This window comes from Dictyostelium discoideum (assembly GCF_000004695.1).
Source record: "Dictyostelium discoideum AX4 chromosome 2 chromosome, whole genome shotgun sequence".
Taxonomy (NCBI): Eukaryota; Evosea; class Eumycetozoa; order Dictyosteliales; family Dictyosteliaceae; genus Dictyostelium; species Dictyostelium discoideum.
Window position 1 is genome coordinate 2,724,110 of NC_007088.5, and position 24,190 is coordinate 2,748,299.

General features: G+C 22.1%; 10 protein-coding genes and 1 pseudogene across 10 annotated transcripts; 7 read left to right on the forward strand and 4 right to left on the reverse strand.

Moving 5' to 3' along the window:
- Positions 1–897: 897 nt before the first annotated feature.
- Positions 898–2,902, reverse strand: aslG-1 (hypothetical protein; the record flags this gene model as incomplete). The annotated part of the gene is made up of 2 exons (XM_639687.1): positions 898–2,749; positions 2,811–2,902. 2 exons carry the CDS (start codon positions 2,900–2,902, stop codon positions 898–900), a joined length of 1,944 nt encoding a protein of 647 aa, XP_644779.1.
- Positions 2,903–3,345: 443 nt separating this feature from the next.
- On the reverse strand, positions 3,346–4,281 carry DDB_G0273361 (HPP family protein; the record flags this gene model as incomplete). Its single annotated transcript, XM_639688.2, has 1 exon — positions 3,346–4,281. One exon carries the CDS (start codon positions 4,279–4,281, stop codon positions 3,346–3,348), a length of 936 nt encoding a protein of 311 aa, XP_644780.2.
- Positions 4,282–4,783: 502 nt separating this feature from the next.
- DDB_G0273217 (hypothetical protein) lies at positions 4,784–5,377 on the reverse strand (the record flags this gene model as incomplete). The annotated part of the gene is made up of 1 exon (XM_639689.1): positions 4,784–5,377. The coding sequence occupies one exon, from the start codon at positions 5,375–5,377 to the stop codon at positions 4,784–4,786; it is 594 nt and encodes a 197-aa protein (XP_644781.1).
- Positions 5,378–5,796: 419 nt separating this feature from the next.
- On the reverse strand, positions 5,797–7,245 carry DDB_G0273219 (hypothetical protein; the record flags this gene model as incomplete). Its single annotated transcript, XM_639690.1, has 1 exon — positions 5,797–7,245. The coding sequence occupies one exon, from the start codon at positions 7,243–7,245 to the stop codon at positions 5,797–5,799; it is 1,449 nt and encodes a 482-aa protein (XP_644782.1).
- Positions 7,246–8,361: 1,116 nt separating this feature from the next.
- On the forward strand, positions 8,362–9,121 carry DDB_G0273221 (hypothetical protein; the record flags this gene model as incomplete). The annotated part of the gene is made up of 2 exons (XM_639691.1): positions 8,362–8,431; positions 8,514–9,121. 2 exons carry the CDS (start codon positions 8,362–8,364, stop codon positions 9,119–9,121), a joined length of 678 nt encoding a protein of 225 aa, XP_644783.1.
- A 588-nt stretch (positions 9,122–9,709) lies between these two features.
- aslO-1 (hypothetical protein) lies at positions 9,710–11,941 on the forward strand (the record flags this gene model as incomplete). The annotated part of the gene is made up of 2 exons (XM_639692.1): positions 9,710–9,813; positions 9,916–11,941. The coding sequence occupies 2 exons, from the start codon at positions 9,710–9,712 to the stop codon at positions 11,939–11,941; spliced, it is 2,130 nt and encodes a 709-aa protein (XP_644784.1).
- A 501-nt stretch (positions 11,942–12,442) lies between these two features.
- Positions 12,443–14,493, forward strand: aslC-1 (hypothetical protein; the record flags this gene model as incomplete). The annotated part of the gene is made up of 2 exons (XM_639693.1): positions 12,443–12,546; positions 12,630–14,493. 2 exons carry the CDS (start codon positions 12,443–12,445, stop codon positions 14,491–14,493), a joined length of 1,968 nt encoding a protein of 655 aa, XP_644785.1.
- Positions 14,494–14,774: 281 nt separating this feature from the next.
- aslI-1 (hypothetical protein) lies at positions 14,775–16,795 on the forward strand (the record flags this gene model as incomplete). The annotated part of the gene is made up of 2 exons (XM_639694.1): positions 14,775–14,878; positions 14,941–16,795. The coding sequence occupies 2 exons, from the start codon at positions 14,775–14,777 to the stop codon at positions 16,793–16,795; spliced, it is 1,959 nt and encodes a 652-aa protein (XP_644786.1).
- A 592-nt stretch (positions 16,796–17,387) lies between these two features.
- Positions 17,388–18,924, forward strand: DDB_G0273363 (annotated as a pseudogene; the record flags this gene model as incomplete).
- A 471-nt stretch (positions 18,925–19,395) lies between these two features.
- aslJ-1 (hypothetical protein) lies at positions 19,396–21,413 on the forward strand (the record flags this gene model as incomplete). Its single annotated transcript, XM_639696.1, has 2 exons — positions 19,396–19,499; positions 19,580–21,413. 2 exons carry the CDS (start codon positions 19,396–19,398, stop codon positions 21,411–21,413), a joined length of 1,938 nt encoding a protein of 645 aa, XP_644788.1.
- A 702-nt stretch (positions 21,414–22,115) lies between these two features.
- Positions 22,116–24,131, forward strand: aslK-1 (hypothetical protein; the record flags this gene model as incomplete). The annotated part of the gene is made up of 2 exons (XM_639697.1): positions 22,116–22,219; positions 22,301–24,131. The coding sequence occupies 2 exons, from the start codon at positions 22,116–22,118 to the stop codon at positions 24,129–24,131; spliced, it is 1,935 nt and encodes a 644-aa protein (XP_644789.1).
- Positions 24,132–24,190: the final 59 nt, after the last annotated feature.

Here is a 24,190-nt window from a genome sequence, read left to right on the forward strand (position 1 = left end):
CAATTAACAAATTGGGTATGGGATTTATAACCTTTTTTTACATATATTTGTAATAATTAATATTATCCTATTGGTTCAAAAACATTGAAAAAAAAAAACTTTAATACGGACATTCATAAATTAATGCATCTTGATCTATTTTTAATGGATTTTTCATATGAATATCTAAAACATTATAACATGTATTTAATTTTTTAAAAAATTTTATTATGTATCTTATCTTTATTTAAATTTTGAACCAATAAGATAAAATAAAAAAATAAAGATGAATTACAAATTGGGGTGTATAAGATATAATTTAAATATTTTTATTTTATTATTACTAGCTATTTTTATTTTTATTATTATTATTATTATTATTATTTATTATTATTATTATTATTTATTATTATTATTATTATTAATTTAATTACCACCAAAATACAGATACTTTCTCTTTCTTGTAAAATTATTAACAATTAATGAGGTTAGTAACATTCCTAAAGAACCCGATGCCACAGGTAAGGATATATAATAAAAACCTCTTCAGCATTGTTCAGCACTCATAACACAAATTAAGGCAGTGGCACCACCGGGTGGATGTATTGATTTTGTGAAATGCATCCCGACAATTGCTAAACTGACCGCTAAAGAGTGCTACTTCAGTTTGAGCATTTGTATAAACCAAATGCACTCTAATGATTGAACCTATATGTCGAAATACTAAATTTCTTGGTTGAGCTAATGGTGATTTGGTGCTCCAAAAATTAATACAGTAGATGCTGCAAATGAACCTATTATTATTATTTTATTATTATTATTATTATTTTATTTTTATTATTATTATTATTATTACTATTATTATTATTATTATTATTATTATTATTATTATTATTATTATTATTATTATTATTATTACTATTTAACATTATTATATAAATCCTTGATTTTATAAAAGATTTCAACATCACAAACATTATCTGGTAATTCATAATTTATATCATTTAAATATTTAGAAATGATTTGTCTTTGAATTTTACCAGCTTTGGTTTTCGGTATTTGTGTAACTATTAAAGTTTTTCTTAAAATTGCAAAATTTTCTATATCTTTTGAAATGATTATATTAATTTCAGATTGTAATTTATTTAAATCAATTTGTTGAATTGATTGATCTTCTTGTTGTTTTAAAACTAAAAAAGCTATTGGTACATTATAACAATCTGGATTATAAATACCTATTGAACAACATTCTAAAACTAATGGATGTTTTAAAATTGATGTTTCAATTTTATTTAATTGAACTTTATTACCACTGATTTTAATTTGATCATCTGATCTTGAAACAACACCATAACAATTATTTTCATCTTTAAATCCTAAATCACCAGGGTTATAGTAACCTGGGAATTTTGTAAATAATTGTTTAAACTTTTCATCATTTTTATAAAATGTAGTTGCAAAACTTGGTGGTAATGGTAATTTAAATACAAGCTCTCCAATTTCATTAACACCTAATTCTTTGCCATCATCTGAAAAAATCATTGCTTTTAAAGATGAAAATGGAAAGCCACTTGTGTTAATAGGAATTTTTAAATTTTTATAATCATAACAATAAAAATAACATGCTCCAGTTTCAGTTTGACCGTATACACGAATTGACTTTACTTTTAATTTCTCTTGAATATAATTTGGAATTGATTCTTCAATTGGTTCTCCACCAACTATTATTTCTTTTAAATTTGATAAATCATACTTTGAATGTAAATTTTTACATTCAGGATCAACTTTAATTAAGTATCTAATTGCTTTAGCCATTATGGATGCACAAGTTACTTTATTTCTTTCAATAACTTCCCAAATATCATCTTCCATATGTTTTGTTTTAGTAAGCCCACCTTCAAACATAACCAATGTATATCCAAGTGATAATAAACCATTAAAAGCATTATGAATTGATATCCACCCAACACTTGTATGATAAAATACTACTTTTGTTTTACCCTTTTGTATCAATGTTTGATATTTAATACCAACTAAATGTGGACCATTACTTCTAACAGCCCCTTTAGAATTACCAGTTGTACCACTTGTATATAGTATATATAATGGATGACTTGATTCTACTGGTACATATTCATAAAATGGTAATTGATTATTTTCTTTGAATTTTTTAATTTCATCATACCAACTTAATGTATTTGGTATCGTTGGTATATCATTTACTTTCTTTAAATCTGATTCGCTTGTAATATCATTTCTAAATAAAGTAATTACATTACTTGGTTTAAAAGTTGATAATTCAATTGATTCTTTTAAATTTGGTATGAAATTAATAATTTCATCATTAAAAATACCATAATTTGTTGTAATTATTAATTTTGGTGTAATTGTTTCAATTCTATCTATTAAACTTTTAACTGAATAACCATCGAATAACACACAATGAGTTGCACCAATACGAGCACATGATAACATTGCAATTAATGGTTCTAATGTATTTGACATATAAATTAAAACATTATCATTTTTTGATATATTTAAATTTAAAAGTACTCTTGAAAATTCACATACTTTTTCATATAATTGATAATAAGTTAATTTTACAGTTTTCTTTAAATATGGACATTCATAAATTAATGCATCTTGATCTCTTGTTTCTGGATTTTTAATATGAATATCTAAAACATTATAACATGTATTTAATTCACCACCTTTAAACCAATCTGGATATATTTCATCATCACTATAAACTTTTTCATACATTTTATCCCTTTTATTTTTAAATTATTAGTTTTTTGTCAAGACAATTTAGAAAAATAAAAAAAACTTACCAATGAACTAAATCCTTTGCAACTTCATCCCAAAATTCTATTGGTTGGTTATTTGCAAAATCAATATCATTTTCATAATTAAACTTATACATTTTTATAAGGTAATATATGTATTATTAAATAAAATGATATTAAAATAAAACAAATAATAGTTTTATATAAAAAAAGTTTAAAAAAAATAATAACTAAATAATAAAATAAAATAAATAATAAAAGTAAAAAAAAAAAAGGTGGAAAACAATTATTAAATCTGGTGTAGATTTATAACCACTATTAACTGCGATATACAATATTAATTAATTTATTTTTAATTTTTTTTTATTATTATTATCTTTATTTAAATTTTGAACCAATCAGATAAAATAAAAAATAAATTAAAAAATAAGGATAATTACAAATTGTGGGGGTGTATAACATATAATTTAAATTTTTTTATTTTATTATTACTAACTATTATTATTATTTATTATTATTATTTATTATTATTATTATTTATTATTATTATTATTTATTATTATTATTATTATTAATTTAATTACCACCAAAATACAGGATACTTTCTTTTTCTTGCAAAATTATTAACAATTAATGCAGTTAATAACATTGTTAAAGAACCTGATGCCACAGGTACGAATATATAATAAAAACCTCTCCAACGTTGCTCGGCACTCATAACACAAATCAAGGCAGTGGCACCACCAGGTGGATGTATTGATTTTGTGAAATGCATTCCGACAATTGCTAAACTGACCGCTAAAGCACATGCTACTTCAGTTTGAGCATTTGTATAAACCAATGCAACTCTAATGATTGAACCAACAGTTGCTGATACTATATGTCCAAGTACTAAATTTCTTGGTTGAGCTAATGGTGATTTTGGAGCACCAAAAATTAATACAGCAGATGCTGCAAATGAACCTAGTAAAAATATAGTCTCTTTTTCAACAGTTACCCTATAATGTAATAATGCTAATACCAATATACCAATAAATGAAGATAACCATGACCATCCAATCTCTTCAAGATCTGCTCTAACTGGTGATTTCTCTCCACCTTTCCATTTCTTAAAATATTGAATAAAATATAACTTAATTGATAATAATATATTTATTTTTTCATTTTTAATTTTATTATTATTTTCATTTTTATTATTATTATTATTATTATTATTATTATTATTATTATTATTATTATTATTATTATTATTATTATTATTATTATTATTATTATTATTATTACTATTATTAGGTTCTGTTTCTAATTCTATATCGTTACTATTACTATTATTATTATTATTATTATTATTATTATTATTATTATTATTATTATTATTATTATTATTATTATTATTACTATTATTACTATCGTTTGGTATTGTTTCTAATTCTATATCATTATTGTTATTATTAATATTATCAGTTGCAACATTTTTATTGGTATGAGATAAATTATCAACTTCTATTTCGTTCATGTTTGAATATTTATTTGTTGTAATTAATTCATCCCTATAATAATGTTGTCACCTAGGATTGTATATATAAATAACTTTAAAGACTAGTTTTTTTTTTTTTTTTTTTAGCACGTTTTTATTTTAATTTTTTTTTTTTTTTTTATTTTTATTTTAATTTATTTTATTTTTAATTTTATTATTTTTCGATTTTATTTTAATTTTTTTCTTCTTTTGTTTTTCGGGATTCGTTTGACCTAAAAAAAAGTCGTAAAGAATGTTTTGGAATATTTTTAGGTTTGAAAAAAAAAATAAATAAAATAAAATAAAATAAATTAATTATCCATATCTTCATCTTTATCTGTTTTTTCAAATTTTATTTTTATTTTTCATTTTTTTTTTTTTTATTTAAATTCATTTTAATGCAAATAAAAAATAAAAATAGTGGTGTTTTAAAACGCTAATATATATATATATATTTTTTTTTTTTTTTTTTATTTATTTATTTAAAATTTGTTTTAAATTTTTAAACATTACAATAGTAAAAAGTTGGATCATTTTTTGAACATTCATTTGGACTAAACCATCCATAACCAGTTGGAACAGTATTACAAACACTTGTGGAATTGTAAATATTTTTATATGGAATTGAAGAATTACAAGTTAATTCAAAAGCACCTTTATAATTTTGAATACATTGATTCAAGTATTCATAACCAATTAAACCAATATCATCTTTCCAACTTGGATCATTTTCACATTTACCATTTGTAACTACACTGACTAATGTATTTTCAGGAATTTCGAAATCATCAACACATGAATAAACTACATTCTCAAATGCACATGTACCACTGGCATTTGTAATATTACCTGTTTTTGCACCTTTACAACCACTATTAGTACCAAAAACATTTTGTGTAATCACTGTTCCATCTTCGTTACATTCGATATTAGTATTACCATCTACGCACCATCCATTTAATTGATAAACAATTTCATAGGGTTGCAATGAACAATTGTCATCATATAAATTATGGACTTCAATTTTTGTATATTTAAATCCAAAAACATATGTTGTAACCATTAAACAAATAAAAATTAAAATAAAAAATTTCATTTTTAACCTTTCTCCTTTTTTTTAAATAATAATTATAATTATTATTATTATTTTTATAATGCATTAGATAAACAAATATTTTTTTTTTTTTTTTTTTTTTCAAAAATTTGTTTATTTTATCCAATATTTTTAGGTTTGGTAAGGTGGAAAAAAAAAAGTATTTTTTCACTTTTTTTTTTCCGGCAACCCCTCTAAGACGAAAAAACTTAATGCCCAAAAAACTCGTGCATTTGAAAAAAAAAAAAAAGTATCTAAAAAGTTGGCAGGTCGGATATAAAATTTCCAGCACTAAAGCGGCGAAAAGTAAGGTTTATGATGTGCTTGTTGTCAGTCGGTCACGGTACCCAATTACTTTTTACTTTTTTTTTTTTTTTTTTTTTTTTTTTTTTTTCCAGAATTATGAGTAGCTAAAAAAAAAATTAAATTTGTTGTAAATAAATTTCATTATTACTACTTGTGTTATTATATTTAAAATTTGATTTAAATTGAAGTGATTTTAAATTGCCAGTTGGTATGTCAGTAGCGTCAATAACAATTTGATTATTACTCTTTTGAATTATTGATTTCAATAAAATATCCTTTGTTCCATCACTATAAATTAATTTCAATGTATTTATAGAAATAAAACATAAATTTTCACCAACAATTGTAATCAATTCATTTTTTTTATTACTTTTGTTAATTGAAACACTTTTAATAATAGGAATTAAATCTACCATTGGTTTTACTTTATTTGATATTATTGTTGTTGTTGTTGTTGAATTTTTTAATACTTTTGATGTTATTAATTCATAAATCAAAATATCTCTATAAGTTGATAATTTATGAAATAGAATTTTTGAGAAATTTTCATGATTAAATTTAAAAAATTCATTTAATTCATTTAAATCATTTTTATGGCATAATGATTTTATAAAACTATAATTATTATTATTATTATTATTATTATTATTATTATTATTATTATTATTATTATTATTATTATTATTATTATTATTATTATTATCAATATATAAATCATGTTGAATGATATGATATAAACCAATTACTGAATTTAAATCTGCCATAAAATTAAATTTTGAATTTAAACTAGATTTTGAAGATTCTGATAATGTTTGATAAAATGAATTTATAATTCCATCAATTTTAATTCTATCAAATTCAAATAACCAACAAATTGTATTCTTTGCAATTGATAACATATTATTATTAACAAAATTATTTAAACCTTGCAATTTTGGTATTGGATCATTTCTATGAATAATTGAATGAAATATATTATAATTTAAAATTTGATTATCTTCTAATGTTTTTAATAAATCAGTATTTCCAATTAATGGTGACCCAAATGTAATACATAGAATTTGTGAATTTTTTAAAATGGTTTCAAGTTTATTTTTTGATATTTGTAAAATTATAGATATTGTTAAAATTTGTGATACTGATCCACCTAAACTATGTCCTGAGAATATTACATTATCACCATTCTCTAACCATTGAATTATAATTTGAATTGGAAATCCTATTGTCCTTTTAAGAAATCCTTTATGATATGTACCTTGTTTTTCTTTAAATTCTTTAATACTATTTAAATCGGTTGTAATATCACTAAAATTAAATTCTGTACCTCTAAATGATACATAATAGGTATTCCTTCTTTTAAATTCACTATTATTATTAATATCTTTTTCACGATATCCAATTATAAAAACTTGACCACTACATTCAATCTCACCTCTAATTACTCTTTCAATATCATGAGTTTCAAAATTTTCATTAAATTTTTTAATTATTGTTGAATCATCTTTTTCATAACAAAAATCTGATAAATTTAAAGAGTTTAAAATTTCATCTTTGTAATATGACATTTATTTATTTTATTTATTTTTTTTTTTTTTATTTTTTTTTTTTTATCTTTATTTTTTATTTTTAATGAGATAATAATAAAAAAAAAAACATAATAAGAAATTAAAAAACTTTAAAAAAAGTGATTAATTAAGTGATCTTGATTAAAAATTAAAAATTAAAAAAAGTTGTAATAAAAATAAGTGGTTTTGACTCAAAGCGAGAAAAAAAAAATTAAAAAAAAAAAAAAATTAAAAAAAAAATAAGGGTGGATGTAAAATTTTCATCATTAAGTGAAAAATATCTTGTGGTCTCTTTTTTTTATATGCGAATAACCTTAAAAAGTTTAAAAACGAAATTTATTTTTTCTCAATTTGATAAATATTTTTAGTTTAATTCTCTGATTTATTTTATTATTATTATTATTATTATTATTATTATTATTATTATTATTATTATTATTATTATTATTATTATTATTATTATTATTATTATTATTGTCATTATAATTTTTATTATTTTTTAAAAAAAAAAAAAAAACTACAAAGGAGGTTGATTGGATATTCTAAAAATCACTAATAATAGTCAGAATTTCTATCATCACTTTTTTTTTTTTAATTCAATTTCACTGAACCAATTTTTGGACTGTGGTTTAGTCGAGATTTTATTTTTTTTTTTTCAAAAAAAAAAACTAATCAATTTTAATCCAAATTATTGATATTAATTTAATACCATTTGTTTATTTTTTATTTTATTTATTTTTATTTTTTATTTTTGTTTTTGGAATAGCTCCCCCGATAACTAATTTCACATTAAAGAATCTTGTTTGTGAAAAAAAAAAAAAAAAAAAAAAAAAAAAAAAAATAATTTTAAAAGGTTACAATTTAGATAAGAAAATGATAAAAAAGATTTTTAAATCTATAGCTTTTGATTTATATAGTTAAAAGTCTAAAAAGAATAATATTAGTTCAATTAATTTTTTTTTTTTTTTTTTAACAAAATGATTACAATAAAATTATTAAAATAATAATAAAAGATAATAAGTTTTTTTTTTTATTTTTTTTTTTAGTATAAATACTGGACTTTTTTTGAAAAAAAAAATCATAAACAAAAATCATTTAATTATTAAAATAAAAAAAATGAAATTACTCAAATCATTATTATTCCTTGCATCAGTTTTATTTATTTCTTCTCAAGCAGAAAAAAAAGGTAAAAATTTTAATTTTGTAAAATTAAAAAAAAAAAAAATATATTAAGATTTATTTTATTTTATTTTTTAAAATATGTATAGTTACTGGTGAATTAACATTTTATGCTGCTGGTGATAATTGTCCACCAAGTGGTGAAATTGCATATCCAGGATTACATTCTAGTGCAGGTGGTTTAGGTACATATGCTAATCCAATCACAGTTGCAGCATCAACTGCATGGTTATCAGCTGGTAAGAAAGTATATGTAGCAGCTTATAAGAAATATTTCATTATGGAAGATTCATGTGAAGAATGTGAAAATGAATGGGACAGTAATGGAAAATATCATATGGATGCTTGGATTGGTCCAAGTACTATTCATTCTGGTACTACCAATTGTGAGGTTGCTTTAACACTTTCATCAACCCAATTTATCATTGATCCACTTTCAACCTATGCCGTTGATACAACCGCTTTCTTTAATGGCACCACTGGAGCATGTTTAAAAACACCTGATAATTGTGTTGATCAAGGTAATGAATGTGGTAACACTTGTCAAATTCCATCAAGTATGTCTTGTTCATCTGCTGCTTCAATGTTCCTTTTAAGTGAAACTCGTTTCAAAGCTTTAAATCCAAACCTTGATTGTACTAAAAATATTGCAAAAGGTAAATCTGTTTGTCAATCTGGTTCTTGTGGTGGTCCATAAATTCCTCTTATTTTAATTTTAAATAATTTATCCAAACTTCCAAAAAAAATTAAAAAAAAAAAATAAAAAAGCTTTTCATCCGAATCTTGTTTGCACTAATAATATTACAAAAGGGTTAATGACCAATCTGGTTATTATTTTTATTTTCACTTTTTTTTTTATTATTTTTTTTTAAAAAGCCATTTTTTTATTTGAAAATAAAAACACCTCAAATTCCGAAAAGACAAAAAACAGGTCATTAAAAAAAAAAAAAAAAAACTGATTTTTTTTTTTTTTAAAGACGAAAATATATTATGTTGGTAATAGTTATTAAAAAAAAAGTTTCAACATCAAAAAACACCTAAATTTTTATTTTTGGTGCCCAAATAAAAAATAACTAAAAAAAAAAAAAAAAATTGTTTGAAGTTTATTATTTTATTAATAAATTAAAGAACAATGTTAAAAATATATAAATAATATAATAAATTCATTTGTTTTTTTTGTTTTTTTTTCTTTAAACCTTTTATTAAAAAAAAAAAAAAAAAAAAAAAAATGAATTCAAATATATCATCATTTAATTGAATAATACAATAATAATAATAAAAAAAAATGAATAGATTAAGTGAACCATTTAATTATGACAAAGACTTCAGCTTTTCAAATAACCAACCAATAGAATTTTGGGATGAAGTTGCTAAGAATTTCGTTCATTGGTTTGTATTCAGTAACAATTTTATAATTTTTAAAAGTATTTTTAAATAAAATAATTTTTTAACACATACAATTTAAAATTTTAAATAATAATAAAAAAAAAGGGATAGAATGTATGATAAAGTTTATAGTGGTGATGAAATTTATCCAGATTGGTTTAAAGGTGGTGAATTAAATACATGTTATAACGTTTTAGATATTCATATTAAAAATCCTGCAAAAAGAGATCAAGATGCATTAATTTATGAATGTCCATTTTTAAAGAAAACAATTAAACTAACATACTATCAATTATATGAAAAAGTATGTGAATTTTCAAGAGCACTTTTAAATTTAAATGTTTCAAAAAATGATAACGTTATAATTTATATGGCAAATACAGTTGAAGCACCAATTGCAATGTTATCATGTGCTCGTATTGGTGCAACTTATTGTACATTATTTGATGGTTATTCAGTTAAAAGTTTAATAGATCGAATTGAAACAATTACACCAAAATTGATTATCACAACAAATTATGGTATTTCAAATGATGAAATTATTACATTTACACCAAATTTAAAAGAAGCAATTGAACAATCAAATTTTAAACCAAATCATATAATTATACATAATAGAGATGATGGTGATTATAATGCAAATTTAACTTTAAAAACAATAATTGAAACAATACCAACGATACCAAATACATTAAGTTGGTATGATGAAATTAAAAAATTCAAAGAAAATAATCAATCACCATTTTATGATTATATACCAGTAGATTCAAGTCATCCATTATATATTCTATATACAAGTGGTACAACTGGTAACGCTAAAGCAGTTGTAAGAAGTAATGGTCCACATTTAGTTGGTGTTAAATATACATGTAGATGTATGTTTTTAAATGATGAAGTTAATAATAATAATACTAATTCAGATTTAATTAAATTCTTTTCACATTCAAGTATTGGTTGGGTAACATTTCATGGTTTTCTATATTCATTATTATCAACAGGGAATATTTTTATAATGTTTGAAGGTGGAATTTGTGAATTAAATCAAATCAAGTATCAACTTTGGAAAGTTATTGAAAAACATAAGGTAAACAAATTTTTTATTGGTCCTAAATCAATTAGACTTTTAATTAAAGATGACCCAAATGCAGAGTTTATATTATCAAATTATAATTTATCAAGTTTAAATACAATTTTAGTTGGTGCTGATGTAGTTGAAAAATCAGTTGCAAATTATATTGAAAACAAATTAAAAAAATCTGCTTCAAATATATATGGTCAAACTGAAACTGGTAATATATATTTATTTGATTTTAAAAAATCAAACAGATCCAATGTTAGCAGTAATAGTAACAGTAGTGGTAGTGGTAGTGGTAGTGGTAGTGGTAGTGGTAGTGGTAGTGGTAGTGGTAGTGGTAGTGGTTGTGGTAGTGGTAGTGGTAGTGGTAGTGGTAGTGGTAGTGGTAGTGGTAGTAGTAGTGGTAGAGGTAATATAATGGTAATTGGTCAGCCAACTCCTTCTTTAAAATCATTCATACTCTCTGAAGAAGAAGAAGAGGAAGTTTGTTATAATAATAGTGATGTTGGTGGTGGTAATAGTGTTTGTAGTGGTAGTAGTAGTGGTAGTGATAGTGGTACGAGTAGTGGTAAAAAATCATTAAATAAAAATGAAATTGGAGAGTTGGTATTTAAATTACCTTTACCACCTGGATTTGCATTAACCTTTTATAAAAATAATGAACAATTTAAAAAATTATTCAAAACAAATTTATTGAATATGGAAAAAGGTTATTATTATTTTTCAGGTGATTTGGCATTTAAAGACCAAGATAATAATTTTACAATCGTTTCAAGATCAGATGATCAAATAAAAATTAAATCAAATAAAGTACAATTAAATACAATTGAAATTTCAGTTTTAAAACATCCATTGGTTTTAGAATGTTGTTGTATTGGTATTAAAGATGTAGAATTCTTGACTGTACCAATTGGTATTCTAATATTAAATAATCAAAATAATCAAAATAATCAAAATAATCAAAATAATCAAAATAATAATCCAATTGAATTAAAAGAATTAGAAAAAGAAATAAATATGATAATTTCAAATGATATTGATAATCATCAATATTAAGAAGAATAATAGTTGTTAAGAAAATACCAAAGACAAAAAGTGGAAAAAATACAAGATCAATATTATCAAAATTATTAAATGATATCAATTTTGTTTTGCCAAGTAATATTAATGACTATGAATTATTTTTAGAAATTAAAGAATCTTTTATAAATAAAACAGTTTGAATTTTTGGGTATGTGTTTGTTTTTTTTTTTCAATTAAAATTATTATTAAATTATTATTTCTATTTCTGTATTTTTCAGTGTATGTGGGTGTCAGTGGTTATTATTCAGACTTTTTTTATATTTGTTTTGTAAATAGTAATAATAATAATAATTATTGGATCAATTAATGATACTATAAAATTTATTAGTTATTTTTAATTTTATTTTATTAATATCACATATCATTTTTTTTATTATTTCTTTTTTTTTTTTTTTTTTTTTTTTTTTTTTCTTTCTTCTTCCATATTCAATAGTTTTTTTTTTTTTTATTATTATTAATACTTATATTAAAAGAATGTATAGACTAAGCGAACCATTTGATTATTTAAATGATAAAACTTATGCAAATAATGAGCCAGAAGCTTTTTGGGATGAAGTTGCAAAGAAATTAATTAAATGGTAATTATTTGTTTATTTTTTTTTATATATTAATAATTACTAATTAAAATAACAATTTTTTTTTTTAAAATAAAATAAAAAAGGGATAAAATGTATGATAAAGTTTATAGTGGTGATGAAATGTATCCAGATTGGTTTAAAGGTGGTGAATTAAATACATGTTATAATGTTTTAGATAGACAAGTTCAAAATCCATTAAAAAGAGATCAAGATGCTTTAATTTATGAATGTCCATATTTAAAGAAAACTGTTAAATTAACATATTATCAATTATATGAAAAAGTATGTGAATTTTCAAGAGTACTTTTAAATTTAAATATTTCAAAAAATGATAATGTTTTAATTTATATGGCAAATACATTGGAGCCTTTAATTGCAATGTTATCATGTGCTCGTATTGGTGCAACTCATTGCACAATATTCGATGGTTATTCGGTTAAAAGTTTAATAGATAGAATTGAAACAATTACACCAAAATTAATAATTACAACAAACTATGGTATATTAAATGATGAAATCATTACATTTACACCAAATTTAAAAGATGCAATTGAACAATCAACTTTTAAACCAAGTAATGTAATTACTTTATTTAGAAATGATATTACAAGCGAATCAGATTTAAAGAAAGTAAAAGATATACCAACGATACCAAATACATTAAGTTGGTATGATGAAATTAAAAAATTCAAGGAAAATAATCAATCACCATTTTATGAATATGTTCCAGTAGAATCAAGTCATCCATTATACATAATATATACAAGTGGTACAACTGGAAATTCTAAAGCAGTTGTAAGAAGTAATGGTTCACATATGGTTTGTTTGAATTACTTTAACCGATATATTTCAGAAAATAATCAAAGTACAACATTATTGACAACTTCAAGTGTTGGATGGGTATCATTTCATGGTTTCCTATATGGTATGTTGTCATTTGGATCTACATTTGTAATGTATGAAGGTGGTATTATAAAAAATAAACATATTGAAGTTGACCTTTGGAATACCATTGAAAAACATAAAGTAACACATGCATTATCATTGGCAAGCGCTATTAGATACCTTATTAAAACTGATCCTGAAGGAACAATCCTTCGTTCAAAGTATGATTTATCAAATTTAAAAGAAATATGGATTGGTGGTGAACCAATTGAAGAATCAATTTCAGAATACATTGAACAAAAGTTAAAAATAAAATCAACAAGGGGATATGGTCAAACTGAAATTGGTATAACTTATTTATATTGTTTTGGTCATATTAATATCCCATACTACGCAACTGGTTTACCATCAATTTTCATTAGACCATCAATATTTTCAGACGATGGTAAAGAATTAGGTGTTAACGAAATTGGTGAAATCGCATTCAAATTACCAATGCCACCAAGTTTTGCAACTACATTTTATAAAAATGATGAAAAGTTTAAACAATTATTTTCAAAATTTCCAGGTTACTACAATCCTGGTGATTTAGGTTTTAAAGATGAAAATGGATTTTATACAATTGTTTCAAGATCAGATGATCAAATTAAAATCAGTGGTAATAAAGTTCAATTAAATACAATTGAAACATCAATACTAAAACATCCATCAGTTTTAGAATGTTGTTCAATTGGTATTAACGATCCAACTTGTTATAGTGTACCAATAGCCTTATTAGTTTTAAAACAACAACAACAACAGCAACAAGATCAGTCAACTCGACAAATAGATTTAAATAAATTACACTCTGAAATTAATAATATCATTACACAAGATATTGCATCATTAGCAGTCTTAAGAAAAATTGTAATTGTTAATCAATTACCAAAAACAAAAACTGGTAAAATTCCAAGACCAATTATATCAAAGTTTTTAAATGATTCAAATTTTCTATTACCCGATAACATCAGTAATGTTGAAATATTTTATGAAATCAAAGAATTATATACGAAAATTAATTAGTCTTTATAAAAAACAAGTTTTTTTTTTTTAAAACCATTTATTGTTTTTTTTTTTTTATTTGTGTTTAAAATTTTTTTATTTTTTTAATTTTTTTTAAAATCTTGTTTTTTTTATTATTAAACAGCTCAAAAGTGTTTGTAGTTATTTGTTTTTTTTTTTCAACACCCCAATTTTTTTTTTTTTTTTTTTTTTTTTTTCAAATCTTGTTTTATTTTATTTATTATTTTTAATTGTTTTTTATTACAATTATATAAATTATTCATTTAATTTTAACCTAAAATATGTTTAAACTTAGTAATCCTTTTAATTATTTAAATGATTTTAATTATGCAAATTCTTATCCTGAGGCTTTTTGGGATGAAGTTGCAAAAAAGAATGTTTTTTGGTAAGATAATCCATTTTTCTACAAAAAAAAAAATTAAAAACAAAAACTAATATATTTAAAAGGGATAAAATGTATGATAAAGTTTATAGTGGTGATGAAATGTATCCAGATTGGTTTAAAGGTGGTGAATTAAATACATGTTATAATGTTTTAGATATTCAAGTTCAAAATCCATTAAAAAGAGATCAAGACGCTTTAATTTATGAATGTCCATATTTAAAGAAAACTATAAAATTAACATATTATCAATTATATGAAAAAGTATGTGAATTTTCAAGAGTACTTTTAAATTTAAATATTTCAAAAAATGATAATGTTTTAATTTATATGGCAAATACTTTAGAACCATTAATTGCAATGTTATCATGTGCTCGTATTGGTGCAACTCATTGTGTATTATTCGATGGTTATTCAGTTAAAAGTTTAATAGATAGAATTGAAACAATTACACCAAAATTAATAATTACAACAAACTATGGTATTTTTAATGATGAAATTATTACATTTACACCAAATTTAAAAGATGCAATTGAATTATCAACTTTTAAACCAAGTAATGTAATTACTTTATTTAGAAATGATATTACAAGCGAATCAGATTTAAAGAAAGTAAAAGATATACCAACGATACCAAATACATTAAGTTGGTATGATGAAATTAAAAAATTCAAGGAAAATAATCAATCACCATTTTATGAATATGTTCCAGTAGAATCAAGTCATCCACTATATATTATTTATTCAAGTGGTACAACTGGTAATGCTAAAGCAGTTGTAAGAAGTAATGGTCCAAATTTAGTTTGTATGAATTACTTTGACAGATATATTTCAGAAAAATATGAATGTACAACATTATTGACAACTTCAAGTGTCGGATGGGTATCATTTCATGGTTTCCTATATGGTATGTTGTCATTTGGATCTACATTTGTAATGTATGAAGGTGGTATTATTAAAAACAAACATATTGAAGTTGACTTTTGGAATACCATTGAAAAACATAAAGCGACACATACATTATCATTGGCAAACACTATTAGATACTTTATTAAAACTGATCCTGAAGGAACAATTATACGTTCAAAGTATGATTTATCAAATTTAAAAGAAATATGGGTCGGAGGTGAAGTAATTGAAGAATCAATCCCAGAATACATTGAAAAAAAGTTAAAAATAAAACCAACAAGGGGATATGGTCAAACTGAAATTGGTATAGCTTATTTATATTGTTTTGATCATATTAATATCCCATACTACGCAACTGGTTTACCATCAATTTTCATTAGACCATCAATATTTTCAGACGATGGTAAAGAATTAGGTGTTAACGAAATTGGTGAAATCGCATTTAAATTACCAATGCCACCAAGTTTTGCAACTACATTATATAAAAATGATGAAAAGTTTAAACAATTATTTTCAAAATTTCCAGGTTACTACAATCCTGGTGATTTAGGTTTTAAAGATGAAAATGGATTCTATACAATTGTTTCAAGATCAGATGATCAAATTAAAATCAGTGGTAATAAAGTTCAATTAAATACAATTGAAACATCAATACTAAAACATCCATTAGTTTTAGAATGTTGTTCAATTGGTATTAACGATCCAACTTGTTATAGTGTACCAATAGCCTTATTGGTTTTAAAACAACTACAACAACAAGATCAATCAATTCAACAAATTGATTTAAATAAATTACAAAATGAAATAAATTATATAATTAAACAAGATATTGAATCATTAGCGGTCTTAAGAAAAATTGTAATCGTTAATCAATTACCAAAAACAAAAACTGGTAAAATTCCAAGACCAATTATATCAAAGTTTTTAAATGACTCGAATTTTCAATTACCTGATAATGTCAATAACGTTGAAATATTTTATGAAATCAAAGAATTATATATGAAAAATTAATCTTTATAAAAAATTGACAGTTTTTTTTTTAATCATTTATTGTCATTTTTTTTTGTTTTTAAAATTATTTTTAAAAATTCACAAAAAATAATAACATTAGCAAATAAAATAATTATTAAAATTTTATTTATATATCATATTTTGTTTTGTCTTTAAATTTAAATATTCATATATTTTAATTTTTTACTCTACAATAACCAATGTTTTTAGTCATTTTTTTTTTATAATAATTTTCTATAATTTTTTAAAGATATTTTTCCTTTTTTTATTTAATATTGCAGTATTAGTAATCTAAGAAAAATATTTGGAAAGAAAAAAATTGAGATCCAAATGTAAAAATTCCTTTTAATCTGTTTTATCATTAAGAAAAGTTTTATATTTTATATAATAAAAATATTTCTTAATTACAAAACAAATTAAAAGTGTTTGTGGTAATTTGTTTTTTACACCCCAATTACTTTTTTTTTTGGTTATTTTTATTTTTTTTATTTTATTATAATTATAATTTTTAATTTTTTTTTTTAATACAATTATATAAATTATTAATATTTAATTTTAAATTTAATTTTTTTTTTAAATTAATAAAATAAGAATGTTTAAACTTAGTGATCCTTTTAATAATTTAAATGATTTCAATTATGCAAATTCTTTTCCTGAGGCTTTTTGGGATGAAGTTGCAAAAAAGAATGTTTTTTGGTAAGATAATACATTTTTTTCTTTATATAAAAAATATAAACAAAAACTAATATTTTTAAAAGGGATAAAATGTATGATAAAGTTTATAGTGGTGATGAAATGTATCCAGATTGGTTTAAAGGGTGAATTAAATACATGTTATAATTTATATGAAACAAGTCTAAAAATAAAGATAAACAAGTTCAAAATCCATTAAAAAGAGATCAAGATGCATTAATTTATGAATGTCCATATTTAAAGAAAACTGTAAAATTAACATATCATCAATTATATGAAAAAGTATGTGAATTTTCAAGAGTACTTTTAAATTTAAATATTTCAAAAAATGATAATGTTTTAATATATATGGCAAATACGGTTGAAGCACCAATTGCAATTTTATCATGTACTCATAATGGTGCAACTCATTGTGTATTATTCGATGGTTATTCAGTTAAAAGTTTAATAGATAGAATTGAAACAATTACACCAAAATTAATAATTACAACAAACTATGGTATTTTTAATGATGGAATCATTAATTTCATCACAAATTTAAAAGAATCTATTGAATTATCAACTTTTAAACCAAGTAATGTAATTACTTTATTTAGAAATGATATTACAAGCGAATCAGATTTAAAGAAAGTAAAAGATATACCAACGATACCAAATACATTAAGTTGGTATGATGAAAATAAAAAACTTAAAGAAAATAATCAATCACCATTTTATGAATATGTACCAGTAGAATCAAGTCATCCACTATATATTATTTATTCAAGTGGTACAACTGGTAATGCTAAAGCAGTTGTAAGAAGTAATGGTCCAAATTTAGTTTGTATGAATTACTTTAACAGATATATTTCAGAAAAATATGAAAATATAAAATTATTTACATTTTCAAATGTCGGATGGATATCATTTCATGGTTCCCTATAAGGCTTGTTGTCATCTGGATCTACATTTATAATGTATGAAGGTGGTATTATAAAAAACAAATATATTGAAGTTGACTTTTGGAATACCATTGAAAAACATAAAGTGACACATGCATTGTCATTGGCAAGCACTATTAGATACTTTATTAAAACTGATCCTGAAGGAACAATTATACGTTCAAAGTATGGTTTATCAAATTTAAAAGAATTTATGGTTGGAGGTGAAGTAATTGAAGAATCAATCCCAGAATACATTGAAAAAAAGTTTTAAAGCAAAAACAAGATCAATCAACTCAATTGATTTAAATAAATTACAATCTGAAATTAATAATATCATTACACAAGATATTGAATCGTTAGCAGTCTTGAGAAAAATTGTAGTTGTTAATCAATTACCAAAAACCAAAGCTGGTAAAACTCCAAGACCAAAGTTTTTAATGATTCAAATTTTCAATTTCCAGATAATATCATTGACATTGAAATATTTTATGAAATTAAAGAATTATATATGAAAAGTTAAAAATAACTATTTTTAATCATTTATTACTCATTTTTTATTTATTAATTAAAAAAAAAAAAAAAAAAAAAAAAAAAAAAAAAAACAAATTTTGAATCGAATTAATTTACAAAATATATGTTAAATGATATAAAATAGATTCAAATATTGTGAATAAAATTGGAAAATTTTAAAATGATTATAATAATTGGTCAATTAATGAAAATTGTATTTAATAAAAAACTGTTAAATAATAAAACAGTTTAAAGAAGTGTTTGTGGTTATTTTTTGTTTTTTAACACCCCCATTTATTTTTATTTATTTTTTATCTTTTATTTTTTAAAATATATATCATTATTTAAATCTTTTATTTTTTATATATAATTAAATTTTTTAATTTTAATTTATATTATATTTAATTTTAAAATTAATTTTTAAAATTTTTTTTTTTTTTTTTTTATAATTTATTTAATTAATTAAAAATTAATATGTATAAGCTTAGTGATCCTTTTAATTATGTAAATGACAGTAATTATGCAAATTCTTATCCTGAGGATTTTTGGGATGAAGTGGCAAAAAAGCATGTTTTTTGGTAAATATATCTTTTTTTTTTTTCTTTATAAAAAAAGAGATTTTAATATTAAAACAAAAACTAATATTTTTAAAATAAAGGGATAAAATGTATGATAAAGTTTATAGTGGTGATGAAATTTATCCAGATTGGTTTAAAGGTGGTGAATTAAATACATGTTATAATTTATTAGACATTCATACAAAAAATCCTACTAAAAGAGATCAAGATGCAATAATTTATGAATGTCCATTTTTAAAGAAAACTGAGAAATTAACATATTATCAATTATATGAAAAAGTATGTGAATTTTCAAGAGTACTTTTAAATTTAAATGTTTCAAAAAATGATGTTGTTTTAATTTATATGTCAAATACATTAGAACCATTAATTGCAATGTTATCATGTGCTCGTATTGGCGCAACTCATTGTACAATAATCGATGGTTATTCAGTTAAAAGTTTAATAGATAGAATCGAAACAATTACACCAGAATTAATAATTACAACAAACTATGGTATATCAAATGATGAAATCATTACATTTACACCAAATTTAAAAGAAGCAATTGAATTATCAACTTTTAAACCAAGTAATGTAATAACTTTATTTAGAAATGAAGTTTTGGATGAAACAAATTTAAAAAAAGTAAATGATATACCAACGATACCAAATACATTAAGTTGGTATGATGAAATTAAAAAACTTAAAGAAAATAATCAATCACCATTTTATGAATATGTACCAGTAGAATCAAGTCATTCATTATATATACTATATACAAGTGGTACAACTGGTAATGCTAAAGCTGTTGTTAGAAGTAATGGTCCACATTTGGTTAGTATTAGATATTATAGATTCCGTAAAGAATCAGATATACCTCAAATTGTATTTTCATATTCAAATATTGGGTGGGTATCATTTCACGGTTTCTTTTATGGTTTACTATCTGTAGGGAATACATTTGTAATGTATGAAGGTGGTATTATAAATAACAAACATATTGAAGATGATTTATGGAAAACAATTGTAAAACATAAAGTAACACATACATTTCCATCCCCATCTGTATTTAGATACCTTATTAAAACTGATCCTGAAGGAAAAATCATCAGTTCAAAGTATGATTTATCAAATTTAGAAGAAATATGGTGTGGTAGTGAAGTAATTGAAGAATCAATTCCAGAATACATTGAACAAAAGTTAAAAATAAAATGTTTAAGAGTATTTGGTCAAAGTGAAATTGGCATAACTTCATTTATTAGTGTTCATGCTTTAAATATGCCTTATAAAGCCACTGGCATACCATCAATTTTCATAAAACCATCAATACTTTCAGAAGAAGGTAAAGTTTTGAATTCAAATGAAATTGGTTTTGTTGCAATTAAACTACCAATGCCACCAGGTTTTGCAACTACATATTATAAAAATGATGAAAAGTTTAAACAATTATTTTCTAAATTCCCAGGTTATTATAATACCGGTGATTTAGGTTATAAAGATCAAAGAGGATTTTATACAATTGTTTCGAGATCAGATGATCAAATTAAAATCGGTTATAAAAAAGTTCAATTAAATACAATTGAAACGTCAATTTTAAAACACCCATCAGTTTTAGAATGTTGTTCGATTGGTATTTATGATCCAGTTATTCGTAGTGTACCAATTGGTGTATTAGTATTAAAAGAAAATCAATCAATTGATTTAATTAAATTACAAAATGAAATTAATAATATCATTACACAAGATATTGAATCATGTGCAGTCTTAAGAAAAATTTTAATTGTTAACCAATTACCAAAAACAAAAGTTGGTAAAATTCCAAGACTAATTTTGTCAAATTTATTAAATGATTCAAATTATCAACTACCCCATAATGTCAGTGACACTGAAATATTTTATGAAATCAAAGAATTATATATGAAAAATTTATAGTTAGTAAACTTAATTTAAAAATTTGTTTTTATTTTTTGAAAAAAAAATAATAAAAAAAAAAAAATTTGAATTATTTATTTTTTAAATTTAATAAATAAAAAAATAAAAAAATTTAATTATATTTTTTTTTTTTTTATTGGTTTGATAAAAAATAGTGTTTTACCTTTTGATTACATTAGAAGTTTTGTTTTAAAAAAAAGGTTAAAAATTCAAAAAAAATAATAAGGACGGATATAAATTATTGTTTATTTCCTTTAATGCATAAACTGTGATTAATCAATATTAAATAAAAAAAATAATAATAATATAAATATTGTTTGTAATGATTAAAATTTTTTTTTTTTTTAATAAGTTTCAAATGTTGAAAAATCTTTAAAAAAAAAATTAATTTTAATCGTAACAAGCACTTTAAAAAAATATTTACTTATTATTAGCATTTTTAACAAACAACATAAAAATAAAAATTTTAATTAAAATAAATTAAATTAAATTAAAAAACACACTGGGGTGTGTAGAATTTCTAAAATATTTTAGTGGAAATAATTTAATTTATTTTAATTAAAATTTTTTATTTTTAATTATATAAAAATATTATCTAACAAACAATAAGAATTTTTTTTTTTTTTTTTTTTTTTCATTAGAGTTTGTGCACTATTATATTTAATTTTTCATTTTCATTTTATTAAATAATTAATAACAAATATGTATAAACTTAGTGATCCTTTTGATTATTTAAATGATAATAGTTATTCAAAGTCTAATCCAGAAGCTTTTTGGGATGAGGTTGCTAAAAAGAATGTTTTTTGGTAAATATATATCTTTTTTTTTCTTTGTTAAAAAAGAGATATTAAAATTAAAACAAAAACTAAGATTTTTAAAAATAAAAGGGATAAAATGTATGATAAAGTTTATAGTGGCGATGAAATATATCCAGATTGGTTTAAAGGTGGTGAATTAAATACATGTTATAATTTATTAGATATTCATATTAAAAATCCTGCTAAAAGAGATCAAGATGCATTAATTTATGAATGTCCATTTTTAAAGAAAACAATTAAATTAACATATTATCAATTATATGAAAAAGTATGTGAATTTTCAAGAGTACTTTTAAATTTAAATGTTTCAAAAAATGATAATGTTTTAATATTTATGGCAAATACATTAGAACCATTGATTGCAATGTTATCATGTGCTCGTATTGGTGCAACTCAATGTACATTATTCGATGGTTCTTCGGTTAAAAGTTTAATAGATAGAATCGAAACAATTACACCAAAATTAATAATTACAACAAATTATGGTATTTTAAATGACGAAATCATTACATTTACACCAAATTTAAAAGAAGCAATTGAATTATCAACTTTTAAACCAAGTAATGTAATAACTTTATTTAGAAATGAAGTTTTGGATGAAACAAAATTAAAAAAAGTTCAAACTATTCCAACTATTCCAAATACATTAAGTTGGTATGATGAAATTAAAAAATTAAAAGAAAATAATCAATCACCATTTTATGAATATGTACCAGTAGAATCAAGTCATCCATTATATATACTTTATACAAGTGGCACAACTGGTAATACCAAAGCTGTTGTAAGAAGTAATGGTCCGCATATGGTTGGTATTAAATACTATACATTCCGTAAAGAATCAGATATACCTCAAATTGTATTTTCACATACAAATATTGGGTGGGTATCATTTCATGGTTTCTTTTATGGTTTATTATCTGGAGGAAACACCTTGGTAATGTATGAAGGTGGTATTATAAAAAACAAACATATGGAAGATGATTTATGGATAGCTATTGTAAAACATAAAGTAACACATACGTTTCCATCCCCATCTGTATTTAGATACCTTATTAAAACTGATCCTGAAGGAACAATTGTACGTTCTAAGTATGATTTATCAAATTTAAAAGAAATATGGTGTGGTGGTGAAGTAATTGAAGAATCAATTCCAGAATATATTGAACAAAAGTTAAAAATAAAATGTTTAAGAGTATTTGGTCAAAGTGAAATTGGCGTAACTTCATTTATTAGTGTCCATGCTTTAAATATTCCTTATAGAGCCACTGGCGTACCATCAATTTATATTAGACCATCAATACTTTCAGAAGAAGGTGAAGTTTTGAATTCAAATGAAATTGGTTTAGTTGCATTTAAACTACCAATGCCTCCCAGTTTTACAATTACATTTTATAAAAATGATGAAAAGTTTAAACAACTATTTACAAGATTTCCAGGTTACTACGATTCAGGTGATTTAGGTTATAAAGATCAAAGAGGATTTTATACAATTGTTTCAAGATCAGATGATCAAATTAAGATAGGTTTTAATAAAATTCAATTAAATACAATTGACACATCAATTTTAAAACATCCATCAGTTTTAGAATGTTGTTCTATTGGTATTTTAAGTCCAGATTGCCATACTGCACCGATTGGTATATTGGTATTAAAAGAAAATCCATCAATTGATTTAAATAAATTACAAAATGAAATTAATAATATCATCACGCAAGATATTGAATCACTGGCAGTCTTAAAAAAAATAATAGTTATTAACCAATTACCAAAAACAAAAGTTGGTAAAATTCCAAGACAAATTTTATCAAATTTATTAAATGATCCAAACTATCAATTACCAGACGATGTCAATGACTCTGAACTATTTTATAAAATCAAAGAGTTATATATGAAAAATTAATTTTAGCAAAGTTTTTGTAAATTGTTTTTGTTCTAAAAAAAAAAAAAAAAAAAAAGAGT